A 22219-nucleotide genomic window follows, 5' to 3' on the forward strand; every position below is an offset into this window, starting at 1 on the left:
TCTTGTGTTCTTTCTTCCTCACACATAATAAAAATAATTACACTTCTGGTTTGAAGAACTTGCTGTACGTTACCATCATTATTGTGGAAGGGCTGATTTCAGTAATTAGAAATCCTGCCCACTTGCTCAAACATCACTTTATTGTTATCAGTGCATTCATACTGAGAATGAATGTTGTCCAAGGATTTCTGATGTTTATTCACTGGTGCTGCAGGGCCTGAATTCTTAGTCACATAAAAAAATCAAAAGGTTATGGGGAAAGATTTACAGCCTTTAAATGCCTTCAGTACAGACCTGGCTGCATTTGCTGTGCCTTTACTCAAGGATTACATGGAATATTTCTGTTTGGTATGTTTTGAAGGTTTTTAAAAAGGTTTTTCCAGTGGTATTTTATTAGTTTGGAGAGTTTGACTGAGTATCTTAAAAAGTTTAGGTGATTTTCATTTGGGGGTGGGAACCTGTTTAAATCAATTGCAGTGATACAGGCTGGACCTTCCCCAGCTGCCTGAAGGACATTTCAATACCTAACTACCTTTTCTTTAAAATTAATTTGAACTAATTTGAAAATCCTGTCCTTAGAAGACATGAAGAGCTAATGCTGCTGGTATTAAGGAAATTTCTACTAAATTCTTATGGCTATCAGGTAATGCCTCCAGAATTCTCCATTTACTGCACTTTGACATCCAGTTAAGTAAAACCTGCAGCTCCAGAAAAGCCTATGAATTAACATGTACCACAGTGGGTAAGACTGCCAACAGCTCCAATTTTGTGCTCAAGAACCCAAGGCACACAAAATACAGAGTCACTGAACTGAAATGAAAGAAGGATGTCACCTTGCTTCCCTTTGACTTGGTTTCACATTGGGTTTAGCACCCTTCACTGAAAATCACTGCTCGTCTGCAGCAGCAGGGAAATGATTTGTGATTCTTAGGACCTGTTGCTCAGGGTTTTTCTAGAAGCTTAGGGAGAAAAGTCGAGACTATTCCATATTTCCAGTTCCTTTTCACACTTATTTTAAAACAACCTTTGGTGAATTTGCAAGTGAAGGGAATTAACTGACAGCTGGTTTTTTGCAGAACGAGTGAAGTGATTCTTCACTGAGCTGGCGAGGACACTCCTCAGCCTCGAGAATAACATCCTGATAATACACAATCCAACGTGATTTACATGGAAGTGATTTCCAAGTGTGCTCAGGTAACCCCTTGCCTTGACCTTTGCAATTTTCATATGAATAATGGATGGTTGACAAGGCTCTGTACTTAGGAGAGCCGTTGCCTCTGGCAACAGGAGATGACCCGGTGAAAGTTCAACACAGATCTTGGATAACCACACACTGTGGACTGTCCTGGGCACTGTGAGTGTAAGAACAACAATACACATGTAAATCAATTTTTCTTGTTTTTCAAACTTTACATTCTCCACTTGTTTTCAAACTCAAATCAATAATATTTTTGTCGAGGCTCTTCTGTTTCTAGAACAACTGGGAGTTACATCTTTAAATACTATTTGAAACATGGTTAAAAATTTAAACGTACCTTTGCACAGTTTAGCAAGCAACTGTAGATATTATCCTCACCCAGTTCTGTTAAAATATATCCCCAGGAAACTCATTTTCAACCAAAATCAGTTTATACAAGAATCTGTGTTTTGTAGACAGTGTTTGCTTCAATTTTAATTTTTTTAATGTTTTACTTTCAATTTTTTTGTGGAGAAGTGCATCATTTCTGCTGAACAAATGAAATTAAGCCAAAACCACTTTGGTGTCTGTCAAAATACTTCGTTCAGTTCCTCTATTTTCTACCCATCTCTATTTACACTTCTCTTCTATGTAACGGCCAGTACAGTGTGTGTGTGTCTCTGTGCTTGCTTTCCCAATGAACTGCTACTTCAACAAGATAGCAGACCTACCCCTGTGTCCCTGAAACAGGGAAGGTTTCACAACAAAGCCTGTATATGCAGACAGTCCTTCTTCTTACAATGGAAGTATATTTTTACATAAGAAACACACAATTTAACACTGAACTGGTCTCTTATCACTACACCCAACAACAGTTAGAGAGAATTGTGCTCCCAGCTGTGCCCAAATAAAACTGGAACGAGCTCAGTGAAGGCTTAAGAGATACTTTGAAATTTAAACAAGTCACAAAACAGGAACAGGAGTGGATTCTACCCTCCATTTGTACAGCAAACTGTGTTTACATCACGGAGTTGCACCGGAAAACCTACAGGGCAGAACCGACACCCACAAACAAAAGGCTGGTCCTTACCTTTGCCTATAGAAGTGGCTATTCCATTCATTAACTGGGATAGAGATTTACCAGGAGAACCAGAGATATCCGAGGGTGCCAACGTGTTGCTGCTCAGGAGGTCAATCTTCCCTGCCTGCTGCCGAAACTTCTCCAGCTCTCTGGACAGGAGGTTAAATTGCTCGCTCTGCGTCCGGCATTTCTCCTCCAGCTCCCGGACCTTGGCCTGCACAACCAGGACACAACGCTGGGATCAGAGCTCTGCCTCCATCAGATTTTTCTGAAGGACCAGGAAGCCAGGAGAGGCAAACTATTTGGGATAAACAGGCCCACGATCTCCCTCTGATTCTCAGCCTGGTGGGAACCCTGGAATACTGAGGTGATTTCTCCTTTCGTCCTCAGTTTCCAAAGGGGAAATTCCTCATCTTATATTTTGGCAGTGCTCAAAAAACCACTGTCAAGAACACCTGCAAAGAGGTCCTACAGCTTTGTGACTTCTACACACATCTGAATGTCAGTTTTGTGGTGTGCTCTTCCAACTTTTTCTAAAACTCAGGTATTTTTCTGAGATTTGCCCATCCTCTGCTATTAAGTATAAACCTCCTGAATGGCTAGATTAACATTTATGTGTTAAAACCCAACAAGAACAAAAAAGCCCACAGTGGCTCATGCAGAATATGGACCCAGGTGCTGGCTGAATTCCCTTCCAAAACCAATGCTCCTCTCTTTAAAGCCACACAAAGTACTCCAGACTCCAGCAAGAGGAGGTTGGTTGAAAGGCTGTGAGAAGCACCAAAATGTCATTGTTGGCAAACATTTTCGTTTGAATTTCGAGGCATCAGGCTTTAACAAAAGAGAACTTAAAAAAGAACTTAAAACAAAAGAGAACTTCTGTGCTGACCTGGGAAATTTGCCTACGTACACCTTATGAATTCCTGATGTGAGAAAATGGATAAGGTGATGTGAAAGAAAGATTCCCTGACTGAAAGAAATGACAAAGGGCCTGGGAATTCAGGATTTTTTTCTACCACTTTTACTCAGAACATATGAAGAGTAGTAAAGACACTAGAGCATGAAAAAGCCTTTTATCCACATTCTGCACATTCATTGTACCAGCTAAATTAAGGATATAATAATGTTTTCAGTACAATGAATTTAAATTTCAATCTGCATTTTATTCAATCTGCACAGAAGACAAAACCCACAAATCTGGAGTACCCAGAGAGTTAGGAAAGAACATATTAACACCTCTTGCAAAGACTGAAGAATCAGAGAAGCTCCTGAGAGTTTTCCTTTGTGAGGTTTGATTTTCACATAAGGGCAACCAGTTGGCCTGTGCTCTGGAAATGTGGCAGAGGGAAGGCCACTGGAGACCCAGGGAGAACCCAGGTCTATGTGCTGTGACCCAAAGCAGCAGAAGTAGCCCAGCAGAGGCACTAATGGGCTCCTTGTATGAAAAGGTGATGTATTGTATCCTGGACTGGTGCTTTGTGATGAACAAATATCACTTTCCTTCATTAAAACTCCCTTTTATAGTATATGCCTCGTTAAACAACTGTTCTAACAAAGGAATCAATTAAATTCACTCAACTGAACTAAGAGTTTGGGTTTTCTCAAAGACAAAACATGTCTTTGTTCATGTAAGAAAAACTGCACATTTTACATATCAAGAAAACATATATTACATACCACCTCTAAAAAGATCCTAGCTCAGCTACAGACAAGGAAAACACTTATAGCACCCAGAAGAACCCAGAAATCCAAATTTTCTACTACAGAAGGTGGTACTGTTTCTTCCTTTTCTCGTAAAAAATACTTTTTTAAAGCCGCCGTGAATTTCAAAGATAAAATTTCTCTGTGTTCATAACACCAATTAATTTATTTCTGCTAAAGATGTCTCAGGGTATCCATCTGATCTGTTATAAAACAAAACCCAGTAAGAATCAGAGACATTGTGGGAGTTTTACACAAACATTAAATGCTTGGGGTTTTTTTTAGTCTTTCATCCCTTTGCTGTGGTTTTGAGGGACCGAAATGTGAGCCTTTGCTGCTTGTTAATTTGCTGCAAGAATATGACATCTATGTACGATTTTAAAAGGACATTAAGCAAACAAAGAAGTAAACTGGTCTGAGTTTTTGGTCCCCCCTTTTAAGGATGAGCTATTTGACCCTCTAAGAATATACACTGACTTTTCTACATGCAGTTTTGGAAACTCTAGCATAAAATGAAAAATAAAAACATCACAATCCAAATCTCGTCAAGATGCTAAGTCCGTCTTAAAAATGTTTTTGAAAAAACAGTAATGTATTATTATCTATTAATTTTAGAAGTATATGCATCTCAATATATGCCGCCTTTGTCTTTTCTTCTGAATATGTGGAAATTTCAAGTTGTTCTGTCATGACAGTGGGAAGCCTGGAAGAGAAATGCTTTTACTGCTTAAGGTTGTGAGTTAGAAGTGAGCACAAAGCTGGTACTATATAAAGAAAAAAGGGCCCTAAGATCCTCAGTGGAGCTACCAGGAAGCATTCCCTGTGCTCATCCTCGTTTCTTGGCTTCAGGCACGTGCTTGGTTTGCTGTCAGCCAGCCAGACTCACCTCGCTGGAGAAAACCTACACGTCCATGGACGTCAGTGCAGAGCGAGGCGTGTGCTCACAGCCATAAAATCTGGGTTTTTATTCTCTGTCGTGGTTCCTCCCATTTAATCTGCCCTGATAACGATGGCACAGAGGTGCCAAGTCTACCAGACCTCCCTAAAAGTGGCTCTGCCTACAGCAGTGGTTGTATGAAGAGACATTCCCTGCTGCAGACAGATTGAATGTCTGTCACTTGGCACCCGCCAAGTTTCTCATACAACCCATGGTGCTGCTTCTAAAGTTCAAATGGCTTCTAAAACAGAAAATGAAGCAGAGACTTCATCCATTACAAGACAGATACTGTTCACACGAGACAGGGAAGATGATGAGCAACTTTCCAAGTGGACAGGTTTGAATTCAGACTGGTAATTAACTCACATGTTCTGCTGGGGAGATATTATTTTATAGTTTAGCTGTTCTTGGCAGCAGTAGCTTTCACTGGGTGGTTCAAATCAACCTCAGGTGAAAATACCACATAAAATAGTCTCTGTATTAACAGCGAAACAATCTGAATTCAGACAAAATCCACACAGTCAGAAAGTTTACAGTGGTGAATAAACTACCAAACCATTCCTAATGGGCATGCTCTTAAGAAATTTGACTTCCAAAATCAGGATCTGAGTTCTCATCAAATCATGCCAAGATTAATTTCTCGTGGAATAAAAGTCTAATTTTGATGATTTGGTGTTTGGCCAAAAAAAAAATAAAAATGCAAAGCATGCTTGCATAACAATGGTTCTGGCACGCATCCCATGCAAGGTTAGGCAGGGCTATCGTACTCATTTTAGAGGGAAAGGTGCAGGACTCAGGACAGGGAAAGGAGAATTTATGCCCTAAAATACCTGCATGCTGTCCAAGGTGTTCTGGATGAAGTGCAAAGCAATAAATCCCAAACAAGACACAGTAAACAAAGAGATGTGAAATAACCAAAGAAATAAAAACAGTTTTGAATACTTTTGTTTTGTTTTGTTTTCTACATTTCAAAGCGAAGTATATTAGAACAGTTCCACGTGTAAAGACATGCATTAACACAAACCACGCTACAGAACGCTTCAGAAATCAATATTGCTGCTGATCTCAAACTGCAAAAGGCACATTAAATAAAATGCTAAAACAATAATGCACTTGTGGCAATAAAAAGCAAAAGCTTTGGCAACCTTGGTGGGGTTGTGCAGATCGCAGGTTGCAGACAAATCAGCTACACAGGAATTGTGCTCAGCTTGAGGGGGGTAAATAATCTCTTGCCTGCCTTGTTTTTAATTATGTTTTCCTGCATTATATACTTTCCACCAGGCATTAAATAATAATTTAATCTTGTGTTCTGAAAGCTAAAACAAACTTAATATATATGGTGAATACGAAAGGCTATGAGCAAAACACGTGCTGTGGGAATATTGATTTTTATGAACGAATTCTTTAATTATTTTTTCTTTACAGTTGATCGATGCACCTGAAAAAACACCTTTCACCAAGGTATGACCAGCAAGTGGACACACAGAAATACTGTGGGAAGCTAAACAGACTAGAAATCAGCTTTTGCTAAAAACAGATTTTTAGATGAAATATTGGCAATGCCCTTGCTACGATCAATCCATGGTATTGCCTGTTCTTTAGGATACATTAACCCTCAAAAAACATTTAATGCCTTTTCTTTTCATCAGGCAGAAAAATGAAGTGTTCTCTCTCTACCACACCCTTTTAAGGTTATTTGAAGCATCTAAATTCTTTCATTAGGTTTAAACTTTTTAGTTTTTTAACATGTTGCCTTATGTTTATTAGCCAGTATTTAATTAGGAACATTAGATAACAGATTGGTATTTGCAGCTATATTTCCAGCCTAATAAATAATATTTCTCGTAATTAATCACTTTCTATTTTAATAGTATTTTACAAAAAAAAAAGGTCCCAAATGAGAAACTGAGGTACACAAATTACTTCCAACAGCTCAGCTTAATGCACTCCTAACTGAATTATAAACCTTAGAGGATGAAATTATAATAGAAGATTAAAAAAGAAAATCTATCTGCCTACACATTCCTTGGAACTTTCAGAAGTGATGATACTGTAAAGTTATCACATTCAGAAGGGAACCTGAATAGGCAAAGGTAACACAGAGTATCTTACCTCTAGCAACTGAACTGCTCCCTCATGTTCCTTCTTAGCTTCAACCTGAGCCTTGTGTTTATGGAAAAGGAAAAAAGAAAAAGGAAAAAAAAAGAGAAAAAAAGGAGGAAAAGGGAAAATCATTAGTCATGCCACATATAATATGCTCTAAGCACATAAAGTAGCATACTGTATACACAAATCCAGAGCCAATTACAGTCTGGAAGGGTGGCTCTGCCAGTATTACTCCAGCACTTGGGCTCCAAGCCTCTGAAATAACTGCTTATTTTTAGGAGATCGAATCTCAGGGAAGCTTAATAGCATTGGTATTTTGCTGGGCCAACACAAGCAGGCTCAACACACTGCAAGATCACATCTCTGAAACCCTCCAAATTAAAGCTGAAGTGGAGTTTGATACTGAGGAGGTTCATAGTGTAGAAACTTCCCATATCAGGTAGGAGAAAGCGACACAAAAATTAAGCTCATTCTTTTAATGAAGCATCAGTATTTATCATTGAAAAAAATAGCTCACAAAACACCTCAAGGCAAGCACAAGTCAGGCTCTCTGAAAACAGCAGTGCAACATTTAGGGTCCAATCAATTGGGTCAAAGACGAAAAGAGAGAATAAATAAGAGCAGAAAAGTGTTTTATATAGCTCAGAAATTCACTTATCAAATCACAGTAGGGAAAAGCCTAAACCTTAAAACCAAAAAACAGCACTAAGTAACTTTGGGTTACCTTCCCTTTATTTCCATTTAAGGTTTCAGTATCTCCTTCATTGAAGCTTGCCCAAGATAAGCACAGATTTTGTTAACCATTGTATCATTCTGCACATTCCTCACCAGAGAAAAGTCTTAAAACCCTCCTGTTTGGCAGAGAACAGCACCCCACAGACTCTCCAATCTAATGGTCCAGAGAGTCCCATGATGGACACAGATAACAGCAATTTTAACTTCATTCCCCTCACCTCTAAGGGCCACTCTACTCCTTTATTGGTTTCAGTGGAAGCTGGGTCAGGCCATAAAGTCACAACCAGAACATTCACCCAAACTATCCTTCACTGTCATGCAGGATAATAAAGCCTCCTTCAATCCTGCCAGCACAGTCATATTTCTTCCTGGACTACAGTAATAAGTCTTAGTGCTAGCACTCGATAAATATTGGCTCCACGAGCATCAGCAAACATGTGATAACAGGTAATAGAAAGCCTTGAGTCATCCATCAGTACAAGTTTAATAAAATCTACCCAGAATACGAGTTCTGGATAAATGATTAGAAAACCTGCATCAATAGCTATCTCTCTTTCACATCCAACTGCCTCGTGTATTAAGGTTTTCTCGAAAGAAAAAGACCATCTGATTCCCCATCAGCACAAAATCGTGGTGAACAATATCGTGCTCTTACTTTTAGGCTGAAAAATCTGAGCTGAAAAGCCTGTATTTATATTAAAAAAGACAATGAATCTTTATTTATATTCAAAATGGGGCTGTACCAGCAACTTGCTTTGCTTTGAAGTGCCCATTTTGGGGGCTCCTCAGAGCCTTTACAACAGTAAGAAGATGTGCTGTGAAATGCCATCCAGTTATTGCCCAGAGTTACTACTATCATTTCACAAGACTTTCTCACATAATTATGTGACTCCAATAAAAAAGAAGGGAAGAAATAATTTAACCCACACACGTACCAGGTACGCTGGGAGATCTTGTTCCTTCAGGTCCACTGAACAAGAGTTTAAGTGCTGGCTGCAGATGCTCAGCCAGTTGCACTGAGCAAAATACCAAATATAATATAACCTCCTTTGTGCTTGACATCTGTCAAGCTGCAGCTTAGCAAAAGTGACTGGAGAAAAGACCAGCACAGAGATTTGCCTCCTGTGGCCAAACCAAACATATTTTTGGTGGATGAATGTAACAAAAATTAGCAAGAAACGCTGTACCTTCCTTTGATTTCTTTGCTTTGCCAGGGCTTAAATTTCAAGTCCAAAATTTATGAGGAAGTTCTAATAATAACAGCTGAATATAACTAGAAATGGCATTTTGAAATGTGCCTAAGTACATTAGTTGAGAAAGACTAAAAGAAAATTAACAGAAAGATTTCATTTGGTCAACTGCAGCTTTCTATTTCAAGCAAACTCCATTAGAAATATCTTTTATTCTACTGAGAATGTCACCCCCTGCCAATTCTCTATCAAATTATCATTAGCACTATTATTTCTGTGTTTTAATCTAGTCCAGCAATTGGAAAAATCAACATTAGCACTGAGACAATTGCAGCTTTAAGTGACTTTGGTATGATTGAAACTCAATATCATGTATTTCGTATTATAATGAATACTGAGAAATTGCAGCGTGGAAAAAAAAAGGTCTTAAAGTGATTTGTGAATTAGAGAATGACCTTGGAAATGAGGTACTTAAAAACTGTTTAGGTTATTGTGGTGGGTTGACCCTGGCTGGACACCAGGTGCCCACTGAAGCTGCTCCATCACTCCCCTCCTCAGCAGGGCAGGGGACAGAAAACACAGCAAAAGTGTCATGGGAGGACAGGGAGAGATCCCTCAGGAATCACTGTCACGGGCAAAAGAGGCTCAGGGAAATTAGTTTAGTTTATTAGCAATCAAATCAGAGTAGGATAATGAGAAATGAAACCAGATCTTAAAAACACCTTCCTTCACCCCTCCCTTTTTCCCTGGTACTCCTGAACTCTCTCCCAGACAGAGAATGGAGACAGAGAATGGGGGCTGTGTTCAGTCCACCACACGTTGTGTCTGCTGCTCTTTCCTCCTGACAGGGAGGACTCCTCTCACTCTGCCCCTGCTCCAGCGTGGGTCCTTTCTGTGGGATGCAGTTCTTCACAAACTTCTCCAACGTGAGTCTTTCCCACGGGCTGTGGTTCCTCACTAACTGCTCCAGCCTGGGGCCCTCCCATGGGGTGCAGCTCTTCAGGAACAGGCTGCTCCAGTGGGAATCTCCCACAGGGTCACAAGTGCCCCCAGCAAACCTGCTCCAGTGTGGGCTCTTCTCTCCACAGGTCCACAGCTCTGCCAGGATCCTGCTCCAGTGCAGGTTTCCCATGGTGTCCCAGCCTGCTTTGGTGTGGGGTCCTCCATGGGCAGCCTCACCATGGTCCTCATCAGGGGCTGCAGGGGAACCTCTGCTCTGGCTGCAGTTGCCCTTGTGCAGTTTTTCCCCCCACTTTTTAAATATATTACCCCAGAAGTGCTGCCACTGGTGGGCTTGGCCTTGGCCAGTGGTGGGTCCCTCCTGGAGCTGGAATTGGACCTGCTGGACATGGGGGAAGTTTCTGGCATCTTCTCATATATATCTTCTCTCTTGGCTCATAGAAGCATCTCCTGTAGCCACCCCACTAACCAAGGCCTTGTCACATAAACCCAATACATTTATGAAAAAGAAGATGAACTATGATTGAGATGACTCATTAATCTAATTTAATGGAGAAAGATAGCAAGAATTCCATATCTGGAAGAGAAAGCCAAAGAAATCCTGACAAAACATTGATATGTTAACTCTTCCAGCCAACTGGAAATGACAGAGACCTCATATTTTGATTATCATGAAATAAAAGCCAGATTCCTTCCTGAAATTTAAGAAATGCACAAGTATTCCTGAGGCAAGCATAGAAGGAAGCAATTGAAATACAAAGGAAATATATATGATTGTGTCAGTTTTATCCCTATTGAGAAAGAGGACTTAGATATACTGGAGTCAGGTTAACCTTCACTGGCATAAACATTCCTAAACCAACGGGCACAGACAACACCCACTTGTTGCTGCTGCAGCAGTGATCACACAGAACAATCCAGAGCAGGATCCAGTTTGGTAGCTGGGGTTCAAGTTCTTCAGACCAGCAGCTCCACTTCACGCTGTTCACTCTGCCACTGCAGCCTGGGATTTCCCCTGGCTTTCCCTGCTTTCCCTGGCTCCCCTTACCTTCTGCAGGAGCTCGATTTCCTGCTGTTTGGCGTTGAGGACAGCCAAGGCTTGCTCATGCTCCAACTCCAGCTGTTGCCGCCGTTCAGCAGCCTCTCGCATATGCTGTTTCAAGGGAACAGGGAAAACTATCAGGACACTTTAACCCGTTCCACCTGCAGCCAAACATAGAATCATAGAATCATAGAATCACAGAATCAGCTGGGTTGGAAGGGACCTCCGAGATCATCCAGTCCAACCCTTGATCCAACCCCGCCGTGGTTCCCAGCCCATGGCACTGATGCCACATCCAGTCTCTTCTTAAAAACCTCCAGGGATGGAGAATCCACCACTTCCCTGGGCAGCCCATTCCAATGGCTGAGCACCCTCTCTGGAAAGAAATTATTTCTAATATCTAACCTAAACCTCCCCTGGCACAGCTTAAGACCCAGCCCTCTTGTCTTGCTGATCGTTGCCTGGGAAAAGAGACCAACCCCCACCTGGCTCCCCCCTCCTGGCAGGGAGTTGTAGAGAGTGAGGAGGTCTCCCCTGAGCCTCCTCTTCTCCCGGCACTTGGCCTGCTTGAACCTCATCCCACTGGAATCAGCCCAACTCTCCAATCTATCCAGGTCCCTCTGCAGAGCCCTCCTGCCTTCCAGCTGCCATCCCCAGGGATGCAGATGTTCCATCTCAGCATAAAAACTCCCTGGGATAACCGACAGGAGAGCAGGAAACCGGACGGGGTTTTAATTCTGTCGGTACTTAGAGGTGTGTTGCCAAAGCTGAACTCGGGCATGTTGAAAGCAATCTCTTTTAGGATGTGCCACTGTGACATTGCCAGCACACTGTGACATTGCCAGCACAGTGGTCTGGGTGCTGCACAAGTGAACAGGACCCATTTCACCCACCAGGCACATATTTTTATGTGGCATTGTGCTAAAAAGTCAAAGTGTGGAAAAAAAATTATCGTGACAATTCCCTAAATGCCTCTTTATCTAGGATATGCTTTTGTCATTTGTTTTGCAAATGATGACCCAAAAGAAAGACCTTACCTTTGCTGATTTCTGCCTATTATCTATAGCTAATTAGAGGGAACAAAACTAACACTGGTGGATTTGGACAAAAGGGACCATACAGTACTCATAAACAACTTTTAAAGTACATTTGCTGCTAATGATTCAAAGCAATATGAGAAAGGTTCTTGGGAAGAGCACAAGCTGAACAACGTCAAGATACCCTTTGCAGATAGAAATCTTTTTCATTACAGGTTAATATTATTCTCCCAACATCACTGTCACTTTCAAACACGCTCTTAATAAATGGGAGTTAAGAAAGATCTCTTTCTAGATTCTGATCTCTTCTCTGGTGAGACTGGTATTGAAGATTTTTATTTTCCAAATAACATATTATTCCCATATTACTCTCAGAGCAGAGGCACAATGTCTTATCTGTAGCACCATGAGTTATTGCACACCAACCTATTAGAAATCAGCACTTGGAAACACAAATGCACTGCTAAAATTGACAAGAACAGCCCCAAAGATCTCCTATTGTGTACAAAAGAAAATTTTATCCAGCATATTTCGAACCTTTCATGAGCTGTTATCATCTGCTACATGTTACTCACAACAAAGAGGGACAGCCCAGGGGGGCTGATGTCTCTCAGTCTGGATATGTTTGCAAAGGAAGCAGAAATGTCTCCAAAGCTCCATTTGGCCTCTGCTTGGGATTTATTTATTTTTATTTGATTAAAAACAACAACAACTATGACCCTCAACTATAGCTCGTTTTCTAGGAGCTTTGTGAGGATTCAATATTTCAACTGTATACATTTCTGAACTGTGCATACTATGCAAAAGTTAAATGGATCTGTTCCTGGGTAATATCTATTATCAATATTTTGTAATGACCAAAAATAATGACTCTGATTCTCATTTTGTCTGAATGAACATAACCTATTTTGCTAACTGGTCTTACTCATGATTTAAATTAGCATGAAGCTACATTTATTGAGTTCAGCAGCTTCCATCACGTCTTATGCAAAACTTGACACTGATGGAGTATCAGCACATTTCTTAAATTCAAGAAATGGTGAGGCAATCAAGTCATTCTCACACCTCTAATTAAAACCTTTAATTATCATAAAAAAGGTCTCACTTCACTCTCTCAAGATTCAGTACCAGATTTGGTACAGCATATTTTGATACTGTTAAGTTCTTGCTACTTCTACAAAAGCTATTACAGAACATTTCTAGTCCTTTGCAAAGATCAATAAATAATTAATACTGTGACCATACAGTGAATCTATAAAATGCAATAAAGAAACAGATTGTTAGCCATGATCTGTGATTCCCCACAGCTTTTAATTTCTCCATTTCCTAAAATATGCATTTAATGATCTGGAGTTCACAGATTTTAAGGTCAGAAAAGACCATTTGGTCACGTGTGTTAACCTAGAAGTATCTCTCAGTCATTTTAGTATTGTCACTATCTACTTAGTATTTAAAGCAGCAAGGATCTCTTCACCCCAGCATCTGTCCCTCCCCTGGCACAGAAAATAAATCTCCCTCAAACCAGAAGCAACTCCTCTCCTCACACACTGGTGTCAAATTGGTTCTCCCTGCAGATCTGTTTTGTGCTTCCTCCCTGCACATCAGCTGCTGACACTTCTTCTTCCAAGCCCCAGGTTTGGGCAGTGGAGCAGGACTGCAGAGAGCACCAGAAGGGCAGCAGGGAGAAAGCTCTGAGCTGCTGAACTCTTTCTGCATCTTCCTGCAGGCCTGGCTTGCACGATGATCAAACTGCCAAGGTTTGGGTGGGTGGTGGCCATCACCTGTCTGTGCTGTCACTGCCCTTAATGTAAGGCAGGTCAGAACTTTCCAACGTGTAAATTTGCACTTCCCTTTTGCACCTTCTAATAATGCTACTCTAACATCAGAAGGCAAATCCACATTTAAAAGAGCACAGAAAAAATACAGTAGGGACTTCCTATTTCAACACAGTTGTCAAACAAGGCTCTGCCCTCCCAAGGAAGTGTGAAGAAGGAACCTCTCTGGTGTATCTTTCAGATCAAAGGCAAGAACCCTGCAGCACAGGGACACCGTGCATTTATCACTTTTATTTCAAACTACAGAGCCAGACAGCTGTATAGTATAAACTGTTTCTGAAATAGCACTTAAGGGACCTGCTTAAACCCTTCTTGTTTTTCCTGCTTCCTCCAGGGCAGCAGGGGGATTTGACAATGAATAGCCCATCCTGGCTCCAGCTGCTGCAGGGTGTACCTGCAGCTGCAAAGACAACAAAGGACTCCATTCTTTTCCTACAGAAGTGACTTTGCAGTTCTGAAACATGCAACTGGTTGATGCAAGAACAAAACTCCGACGGCTTTCAAGTCTTGTTTACCAAACAGAGCTCACACATGGGGCTGAATGGGGAGCAAATTTAATTCTCACCCAAGGAGTCTTATCAAAAGACTTCTCATCTGCGCTGGCAGATGGGTATGAGCACCATTACAGTGGGATGAATGGGAAAAGCTGGCTGCACACATCAGAAAATCAGACTCCTCCACGTGAGAGGCAATTTTCAGAAGTTGGCTAATTCAGCAGTTCTCCATCTTTTCTGCTTTGTTGATGCATCCTGAGTTTCTCAAAAGAGAAACTGAATTTCTTTTCAGACGGGGAAACTAGGCTAAACATTCCTCAAAACTTTTTTTTTCCAATGGTTGGAAAGCTGCAACCTGTGTTTTCAAACCAGTAATTTCCCAAACATACAAGGACATACATGAAATACACAATTAACTGCGTCTGCTTGGGCAAGGTTTAGTGCTAAAAAGGAGCTGTAGGGTTTCAGATCTGTTCAAGGTAAAGGGAGAAAAGTACTGAACATGGAAACCTGGGATCTCTTATCCAGCAGAAAACTTTTGCTTCAGTGAAGGAAAATTTTTGAAGAAGTTCTTAAGATTTACAGAATGTAAAGGCCACAATAATGTTTTGTAGCCAGACTGGCAGACACAGCTCTCTCTGAAGTAAAATATCTTGGCAGTTGTTCATATTCTCATCCTCTTTTTCACATTTTGACTGAAATCACTGCATAGTGAAAACCTACATCCAGCTACTTGCAAAATATCAGATAAAGGTTTCTAAAGATGTCTCTCCTCTGATAGTTTGAGATCCCTTGTCAGTACTTGGTCTACTGCATTCCATACATGTTATCATAACTAGTAGGGGCATTCAGTCCCTGAGTTATGTGTCTTATGTTTCTGTGGCTTCCTAAAAAAGCATCAGGAATAATAAACAAGAAATAGAAGTACTGGGCTGTTGGACTTGATGTCATCTCACGTACCTTTAGGACCTGCTCTAAGTTCTCCAGCTTGGCTTGGAGCTGGTGTTTTCCCTTTACAGCCAAATCTCGTTCTTTGGTCACTCTGAGAAGGGTTTCTCGAAGATGGTCATAGTCTGATTTTACCTAGGAAAAAAATTAAATGTGATTACTGCCCAAAAACCTAATAAATGAAGGGGAAATCTCTGTCTGACACAAATATTTCTCCATGTTAAAATGAAGAAAGGAAAAAAAAGTTCAAAGAGAATAGGAAAGAAGCACAAAAAACCCAAAAGGGAATGTTCATATACATGTATGCATGGAACATTTTCTTTCAACAGGGACTACAATCTGGCAACCAAAGTGTACTTATGCATAAGTCATGTAAATTTAAATAAATATACTACACAAGGCCCAAAATGAATGACAATCAAAACATTTCTACATTCTCTGGATCTCAAAGGCATCAGAGATGGGTGTGCTATAAAAAGAGACAGAGATCTAACACATATATATAAATATAACTCACATGTACCTTTTTTTTTGGACTCTTTTTTAGTGTGAACTGATTTCAGAATAAACTCAAATATACATGATCAGCCTGTGTTAACACTTGAAACCAATATCTCTACAATTCAAAAACAGGTGTTCTTCTGCAACAAACCCACTGCTCTCCCTTAAAATATTTCCACACCGAAGGTATGGAAAGGATCAGATACTCATAAAGTAGGATTTGTTTTATGATTTAAATTACTTGGTGCTATCCTAACCACTTCAGTGTGATCCAGCCTTTTTATACAGGATTTTGTGAATCATCAGTGATGGTGACCACTTCATAAACACACACAGGAAACAAGAAAATATATTGAATTACTTTATCCTGCCAGGGAAAAGTTCTCTCTTTAAATCAGCTGAAAATTTGATTTCTTATCTCTGATCATTTTATGACTTTGAGACATGCATTGATGTATAACAACAGGATTCTTACAGCCTGTGTTTTATCAGAAATTGCAATTTTTACGTTCAGGCTGAAAACCCAGCAGAAACAAACACCTGGGTAAAAAAAAACACCTTATATTCCTGTATTATTTCCACTTCCCTGCAATGCTGATAGAAGGTAAGAAAGCAAAAGACAGAGCACTAATATTTTCAGTGAGCAGCGTTGCCAGAATCATCTGTTCTCCTTTGTTACTGCAACACTGCACTGAAACAGAAACAAGGCTGGCAGTCACTGGCCAAGGAAAGGCAAACCAGCACAATGGGCTGGCTCAGGCTCTAACCTAAACTCCAGTTTAGGAAGTGACAAGTTCCTCTGAATTTTATTTTTTTTTTTCAGTCTAATCACTGTAATTTTTTAATTATTATTATTTTTAAGGAACGAGTGGCATTAAGCAATCTCTGCCATGGATATCTGCTGGACATTTTCTAAAGCCATGTTTTGGAAGCTGATTCAGCCTTTTTATTTGCCTTCTGGCACTCTCCAGTTTGTTAACTTGCAAATTTTGCCACGGACCAAACAATCTAAATGGTTGCAGCCAGCCCTCGTATTCAGCTTTGCAGCAGGGCTCTTTGGAGTGCAGTGGACTAGAAAAAAAGAGAGGAAAATGGAACAAATCATGTTTTCCACAAGAACTGATGCAATTATTGTCAACCTCAGGATTTTTTTTTTCTGTGCACAGATTTTTCTTTTCCTCTCCCCCTTGCTTCTTTCTAACTAAGGAAACTATTAAACAATGGATTTTCAGGATCTTATTAACTTCCTGCATCCTTTTTATTGTATTCCTTTGCTCAGATCAGTGTGTATTGTTGAAGAATAATGGAGTGAAAAAAGAAACAATGAGGTATCAGTATTAATGATGCAATTTTTTTACTGCCTGTGATTCTCGGTTAATTTACTGAGGATTAAATGAAGTGCAATATTTTGAACAAGTTTCAAGAAAAGGTTGTTTTCCTCAGGCTTTAGTTTTCCCTGTCTCCAAAACAATTCATACAACTGACCACCTTTGAAAAGAATTTTATAAAACTTATTAGCCATCATATTGTGAATAATTTTGGGGAGCTGGTGAGCAGGGTACCTTTCTACTCTGTGCTTTTCCCTGCTGGCAGGGAAGGGGCCATCAGAACAAACAGTACTTATCAGGTTGCTGATGGAATTTGGGAAAGAGATGGATTAGAGACAGGAAGAACTGCAGATATTTTACACATCCCAGGATCTTTCATTTAGGATCCCAAAGTGCCTACCTGGATTATTTAATGTTTAGGAACACACAAATGGTTCTGACACCTTCTTTCTTTTTTGGCAGCTCAGCTTTTGAACAAGGTTCTGTGTCTGTTTTAATTTTGTGGATTGGAAAGAACAAAGAATCAAATCTACCAAACACCTTCTGATAATTACTCTTGTTACTCCCAGAAACTCTGATATCTTTTCATGTTCCTACAGGACAGTCTTGCCACGACTTTCTCATCTGAAGATCGTGTGTCACGTAGAATGCTGTGATATGTACATTTATATAACCCATAAGGCATCACAAAACTTGACAAGACTATAATTTTTTCCTTTTTTTTTTTTAGACAACATTTGTTCTTGAATGTGAATTTAATGCTCTCTCCATGCAGGCTGTTTAAGAACATATGGGATATACATGAACTTGAATTACTCACAGAGCGTATCAAAACATCAATGTTCCCAGTGGCAAAAACAGTTGACCTAAATAGAGTGCCATCAGAAACAGCTCTAATTTCATGACAGAAACAGGGAACATTTTGATCTGTGATGTTTCTCTGTTCAATGCATCAACCAATTTAATTTGCATCCCGGCTCTTCACACTTACTAAATGTGCCCTCGTTGGAGTCAGTCATGAAGGCCAGGACATTGCTAAAGTGCCTTCCACTTCCTGAACACTCAAACAGACACTGGTTATTGAAAACCAGCAGTTTATTTTGTTGGTGGAAAGCTCCCTCAGCCTTCTAACCCACCATGTGCCTTTATTCTGGGCATTAGAGACCTGCCAGTTTCTCAACCCACTGGCACCGTTCAGAAAACATTCCTGAGAAATGAACACGAGAAAGGGATGATTTCAGGTATGGTGGAAATAAATTCTGAATGTATGATGCCTATTCTATTTTTACATCAAAACACTAACCCATCTATATTCTGATGAACAGGAGAACAAGTCAGAGCCCAGTGCCACAGCACTCCTAAGGACACAAAACCTTTTCAGAAGGCCTCCACCATGGAGTGGAGGAATACCACAGTGGAACACCATTTTGTTTCACTTAGCAGAGTACCAAAACCAAACCACGTAAATTAGGTACAATTTTAGCTTTATTTGGTGGGTTTATAGGTAGCCAGCCTAATACTTACTCCTTTCTACAGTCAAATTTCAGCAAGTACATTGTGCAAAAATGAGCAGTAGCTTTATCTGTGCTGCATAACAGAATGTATAAACACTCCTCCAGCCCCATTTGCTTGGATAAAGTTGGCCTGTTTTTCAGGCCAGCTCTCAAGGGTGAAAAAGAATAAATTAATTTAGGCAGGTTTTCCCCTTCAGGGCTAAGCCCTAACTCTGTTAGAATTCTGCTCCAACCTCCACATCCAGAGCTGTATAGTTTCACACATTCTGAGTGGTAAAATGTAATCTAAACTGCACAGTCTATCCTCAACCTCATTGTTTGTGGTAAAAATACCCCCAGAAAAGCTGTTATGCAAGAAGGCAAACAAAAGGTTTGTTAATGCTCAGGGTACACTACAAAGATTACATATTGTAAAAATTGTTAAAAGTGAGATTGTCCTCTTAAAACAAGTTTTTGATTGCGTTGAGGTGATATCAGATTAGCAGTGCAGGTATCCAGAATTGTTGCACTGTGCCTTTCACAGTGTTTAACACGTGAAGAAACCAACACCCATAGTATGATAAATCCTGACATGATAAAAGATAATTTTATTACTTAGTGGCTAATGTGTCAAAGGCTGACATTTTACCTTTATATTTTAAATGGTTTTCATTTGATTTTTTCCATGTACCTCAAGTTTTTCGCTATAGTTAAAGACTACAGTGAAAATGCATAATAAAGTATTATCAACTATGTAGTTCTGCACTTGCTGATAATAAGAGGACTAACATTTTGAGTGTCATCAAGGCACTGAGCCTTCATTGCATTAATGCTGTGCGTTATTCTGTCTCAGTTAGGTTATAAAATTGCCCAAATGAGACTTTATCTTCTGTGCCTCGTGAAGTAAAGAGCAAAGGTAATGTGTAAACAACAATAAAGAGAAGAGAAACACATCAGGAGAGGGGGAAATTGTAGACAGATGGATGAATAAAATTAAGTGATGCTATGATACACATGGCTTCCTCCTACCATAAAGTGTTATAACTCTGCCTTTTTATATAAAACCAATTCAAATTCGTCAGCAACAGGAAACGTCAGGTCGTGTTCCAGACCAGGCACTACACGTAAAACTAAAACGTGGCCTAAATGCACATTTTAAACGGGCTAAATGCACAGCCATCCCTAAATTTGGGTGGTTTGCATGGCCTCAGGGACCTCATCAGCCCTCCTCTGGCTTGGAAATCCAGCAGTGGGCTGCTCAGAAACCAAAGAGTGCAGCGACCACTGGTTTGCCAGCTCCGAGGATGGGCTGTCATCAGAGCCCCTGTGAGTAACAGCTCTGGTGATATGAATGAGGTTGCCCAGCAACTCACTTAAGCCCTGTAGAAATCCCAGATTGGAGTTTTATTTTTAGCTAAATGTGGCCCTGTAAAGTGGCTGGTTCCTGGTGTTTCTTCCCCTGAATGTGTGTGTGGGGAGCTGAGGCATGTCGGCCTCCCCTCCCTCCCGTGCTGAATTGGCCACAAATATAACCACACTGCAGTCAGAAAGAGGTTTTTTAGTCCACAATAGGCACAAATATTAAAATAGTTTTTCTATCAGGACCTGGAATAGCTGAGGCTGTGCCATGTCCACGCCACAGAGGAAATGCTGCCAAGCAGAGTTTTGGGGCGTTTGCTGCCGGACAAGAGCTTTTCAACGTTTTACTGAGAAATTATAAACTGCAAATTGAAAATGCAGAAGGGTAGGTGTAAAAAAACAGCTAACAGATAGAAATTTTTTAGGAAAAGCAGAGAATTTTTCACCAAGTCTCACTGGAATCCCTGGAAAAGTCTTTTATCAAAGCCTAATCCCAATTTACAATAAGAAAACATGACTCAGAGGAATGATGTACCTCTCTAAAACCTATGAGTGTCTTGAATGTTCACTTTAAAATCGCATTTGTTCGTAAAGTAATTTTCTTGTAATATATTTTTAATCAGATTTTTTTCACAGTGTCGTGCAGAAGCAAGGAAATCAGGAAAAAAATGATCTGTATCCTCTCTGCAGCCTGATTTCTGTGACAAATGACTGTCTGAGCCCTGTGCTCGTGGGGTTACCTGGTCATATTGCAGTGCTTTGTGGGACACACTTGCATACTGAAGGCTCAGGCGATTCTTTTCTTGCACAGCATCTTTCAGTTTATTTTCCTAAAACAGAAGCAAAGAGTGTTACAGACCATTTGTCTCCATTACAGTACATCCTATTAAGTGCTTAAGGAAGCAGTGTTTTTGCATTATTTGGTATTAACAAACTATTAGGAGCAATGTGAGGCACAGAGCCAAAGGCACTGAAGGTGCAGAAGCAGCAGATTAACTTGCAATTCCAGTCAGCTCTACCATAAACCCACATGTTTTTAGGAGATGATCTGATTAAAGATGTGCAAGCAAAGAGAGATGACCTGGCTTCACAGGCCTGGTGCCTACCAAAATAACAACAACAAAAAAAAATCTCCCTGTGGATGTAACAGAGACCTCAGACCTGGCTGCCTCACCTCACTCACAGCTGGGAAGGGAAAGGGCCTTGACCCCCAGAAAGAAAGAAATGAAGTCAAATTTCAGAGCTCAGAAGGCATTTTGAGGGCAAAATCCAACAACTGGAATGTATCCTCATGTACACATTATTATATTCACATATTTCACTTTACTTTTAATACATATCTATTTATAGTACATGTATATACAGATCCTAATAAAAATGCTTAGAATTAGGGTGGAGCATCTCTGTACTACAGTGACAGGCAAACCACAAATGCAGATGGAAGTCAAAAAGTAAGTCACTTATGCTTAAAGAACAAGGTATTAACTACAGCCTCAGGAATGTACTTTTATGTATTTAGACAGCAAATAAGCAGGAAAAGAGGAACAGTAAATAAAACTCAAACATAAAGTTAAAAGGTCAAACTAGAAGGGTGGAAATGCTTACCAGGTCACACAAAGCAAAACAGATGCAGCTCAGGAAAAACCAGCAGCATCCTCTGATATTTGTGACTATTTCATTGCTGCACAAGTTCACAAAGGTGGTTGTCAGAGATTCAATCTTAATTCAATTCCTTATGAAAGTAGCAATGAGTCATGGGCAATCTGTAATCTTCCCATTCTACAGTGGGCATTGTATAGTGTCTTCTGAAAATATTGGTTATATTTCCCAAAAAATTACATTAAGATGGGCAAAAGTTGTCCCATTTCTTAGTGATTTGAAATAACGTATGATTTTGCATCACTCTAATCCACACTGTCAGTAGATTTCTCTACTAATTCTGCTGAGGTCTTAAGAAAAACTGTTCAAGCAATGCTTTATCACAGTTTGTCTTTAAAATCCTCAATATGAAAAAAAATTAAATTGCCAACTAATGTAAGCACTAAAAATAGGCATTTCAAGATTCTGCTATTAAATGTTTTTCATGCTACCTGAAACCAAAAACTTGCTATTTTAAGCATATCTTTCTTAAACCAATTTCAAAACTCTCTGCATGCAAGATACATGTTTGGAACAGAAAATAGCCTTTTCAAAGAAACAAAAGTTGTTAAACTGTTTGTCTGAATTGTTTCCTAAGCATCAGAACTAGTGAAGCTTACAGAGTTCTGCCTAATGGCTACTTGACTAATATCTGAG

The 22219-nt window shown here is 40.0% G+C and overlaps 1 protein-coding gene across 2 annotated transcripts in view; it reads right to left on the bottom strand.

Annotated features, from left to right (window-relative positions):
- Positions 1–22219, bottom strand: part of RIMBP2 (RIMS binding protein 2) — a 129484-nt gene that overhangs the window by 36507 nt on the left and 70758 nt on the right. Inside the window, exons 4-8 of one of the 2 annotated variants that reach the window (XM_025895487.2) lie at positions 20665–20754; positions 15256–15378; positions 10936–11040; positions 7009–7059; positions 2268–2472 (exon numbers count right to left, since the gene is read on the bottom strand). In XM_025895487.2, coding sequence (XP_025751272.2) covers positions 2268–2472; positions 7009–7059; positions 10936–11040; positions 15256–15378; positions 20665–20754 — 574 coding nt within the window. The remainder of the gene's footprint in view (positions 1–2267; positions 2473–7008; positions 7060–10935; positions 11041–15255; positions 15379–20664; positions 20755–22219) is intronic. The other variant, XM_025895486.2, reaches the window with a different exon arrangement.

Source organism: Manacus vitellinus, unplaced genomic scaffold (assembly GCF_001715985.3).
Source record: "Manacus vitellinus isolate BGI_N305 unplaced genomic scaffold, ASM171598v3 scaffold_31_pilon, whole genome shotgun sequence".
In the NCBI taxonomy this organism is placed as follows: Eukaryota; Metazoa; Chordata; class Aves; order Passeriformes; family Pipridae; genus Manacus; species Manacus vitellinus.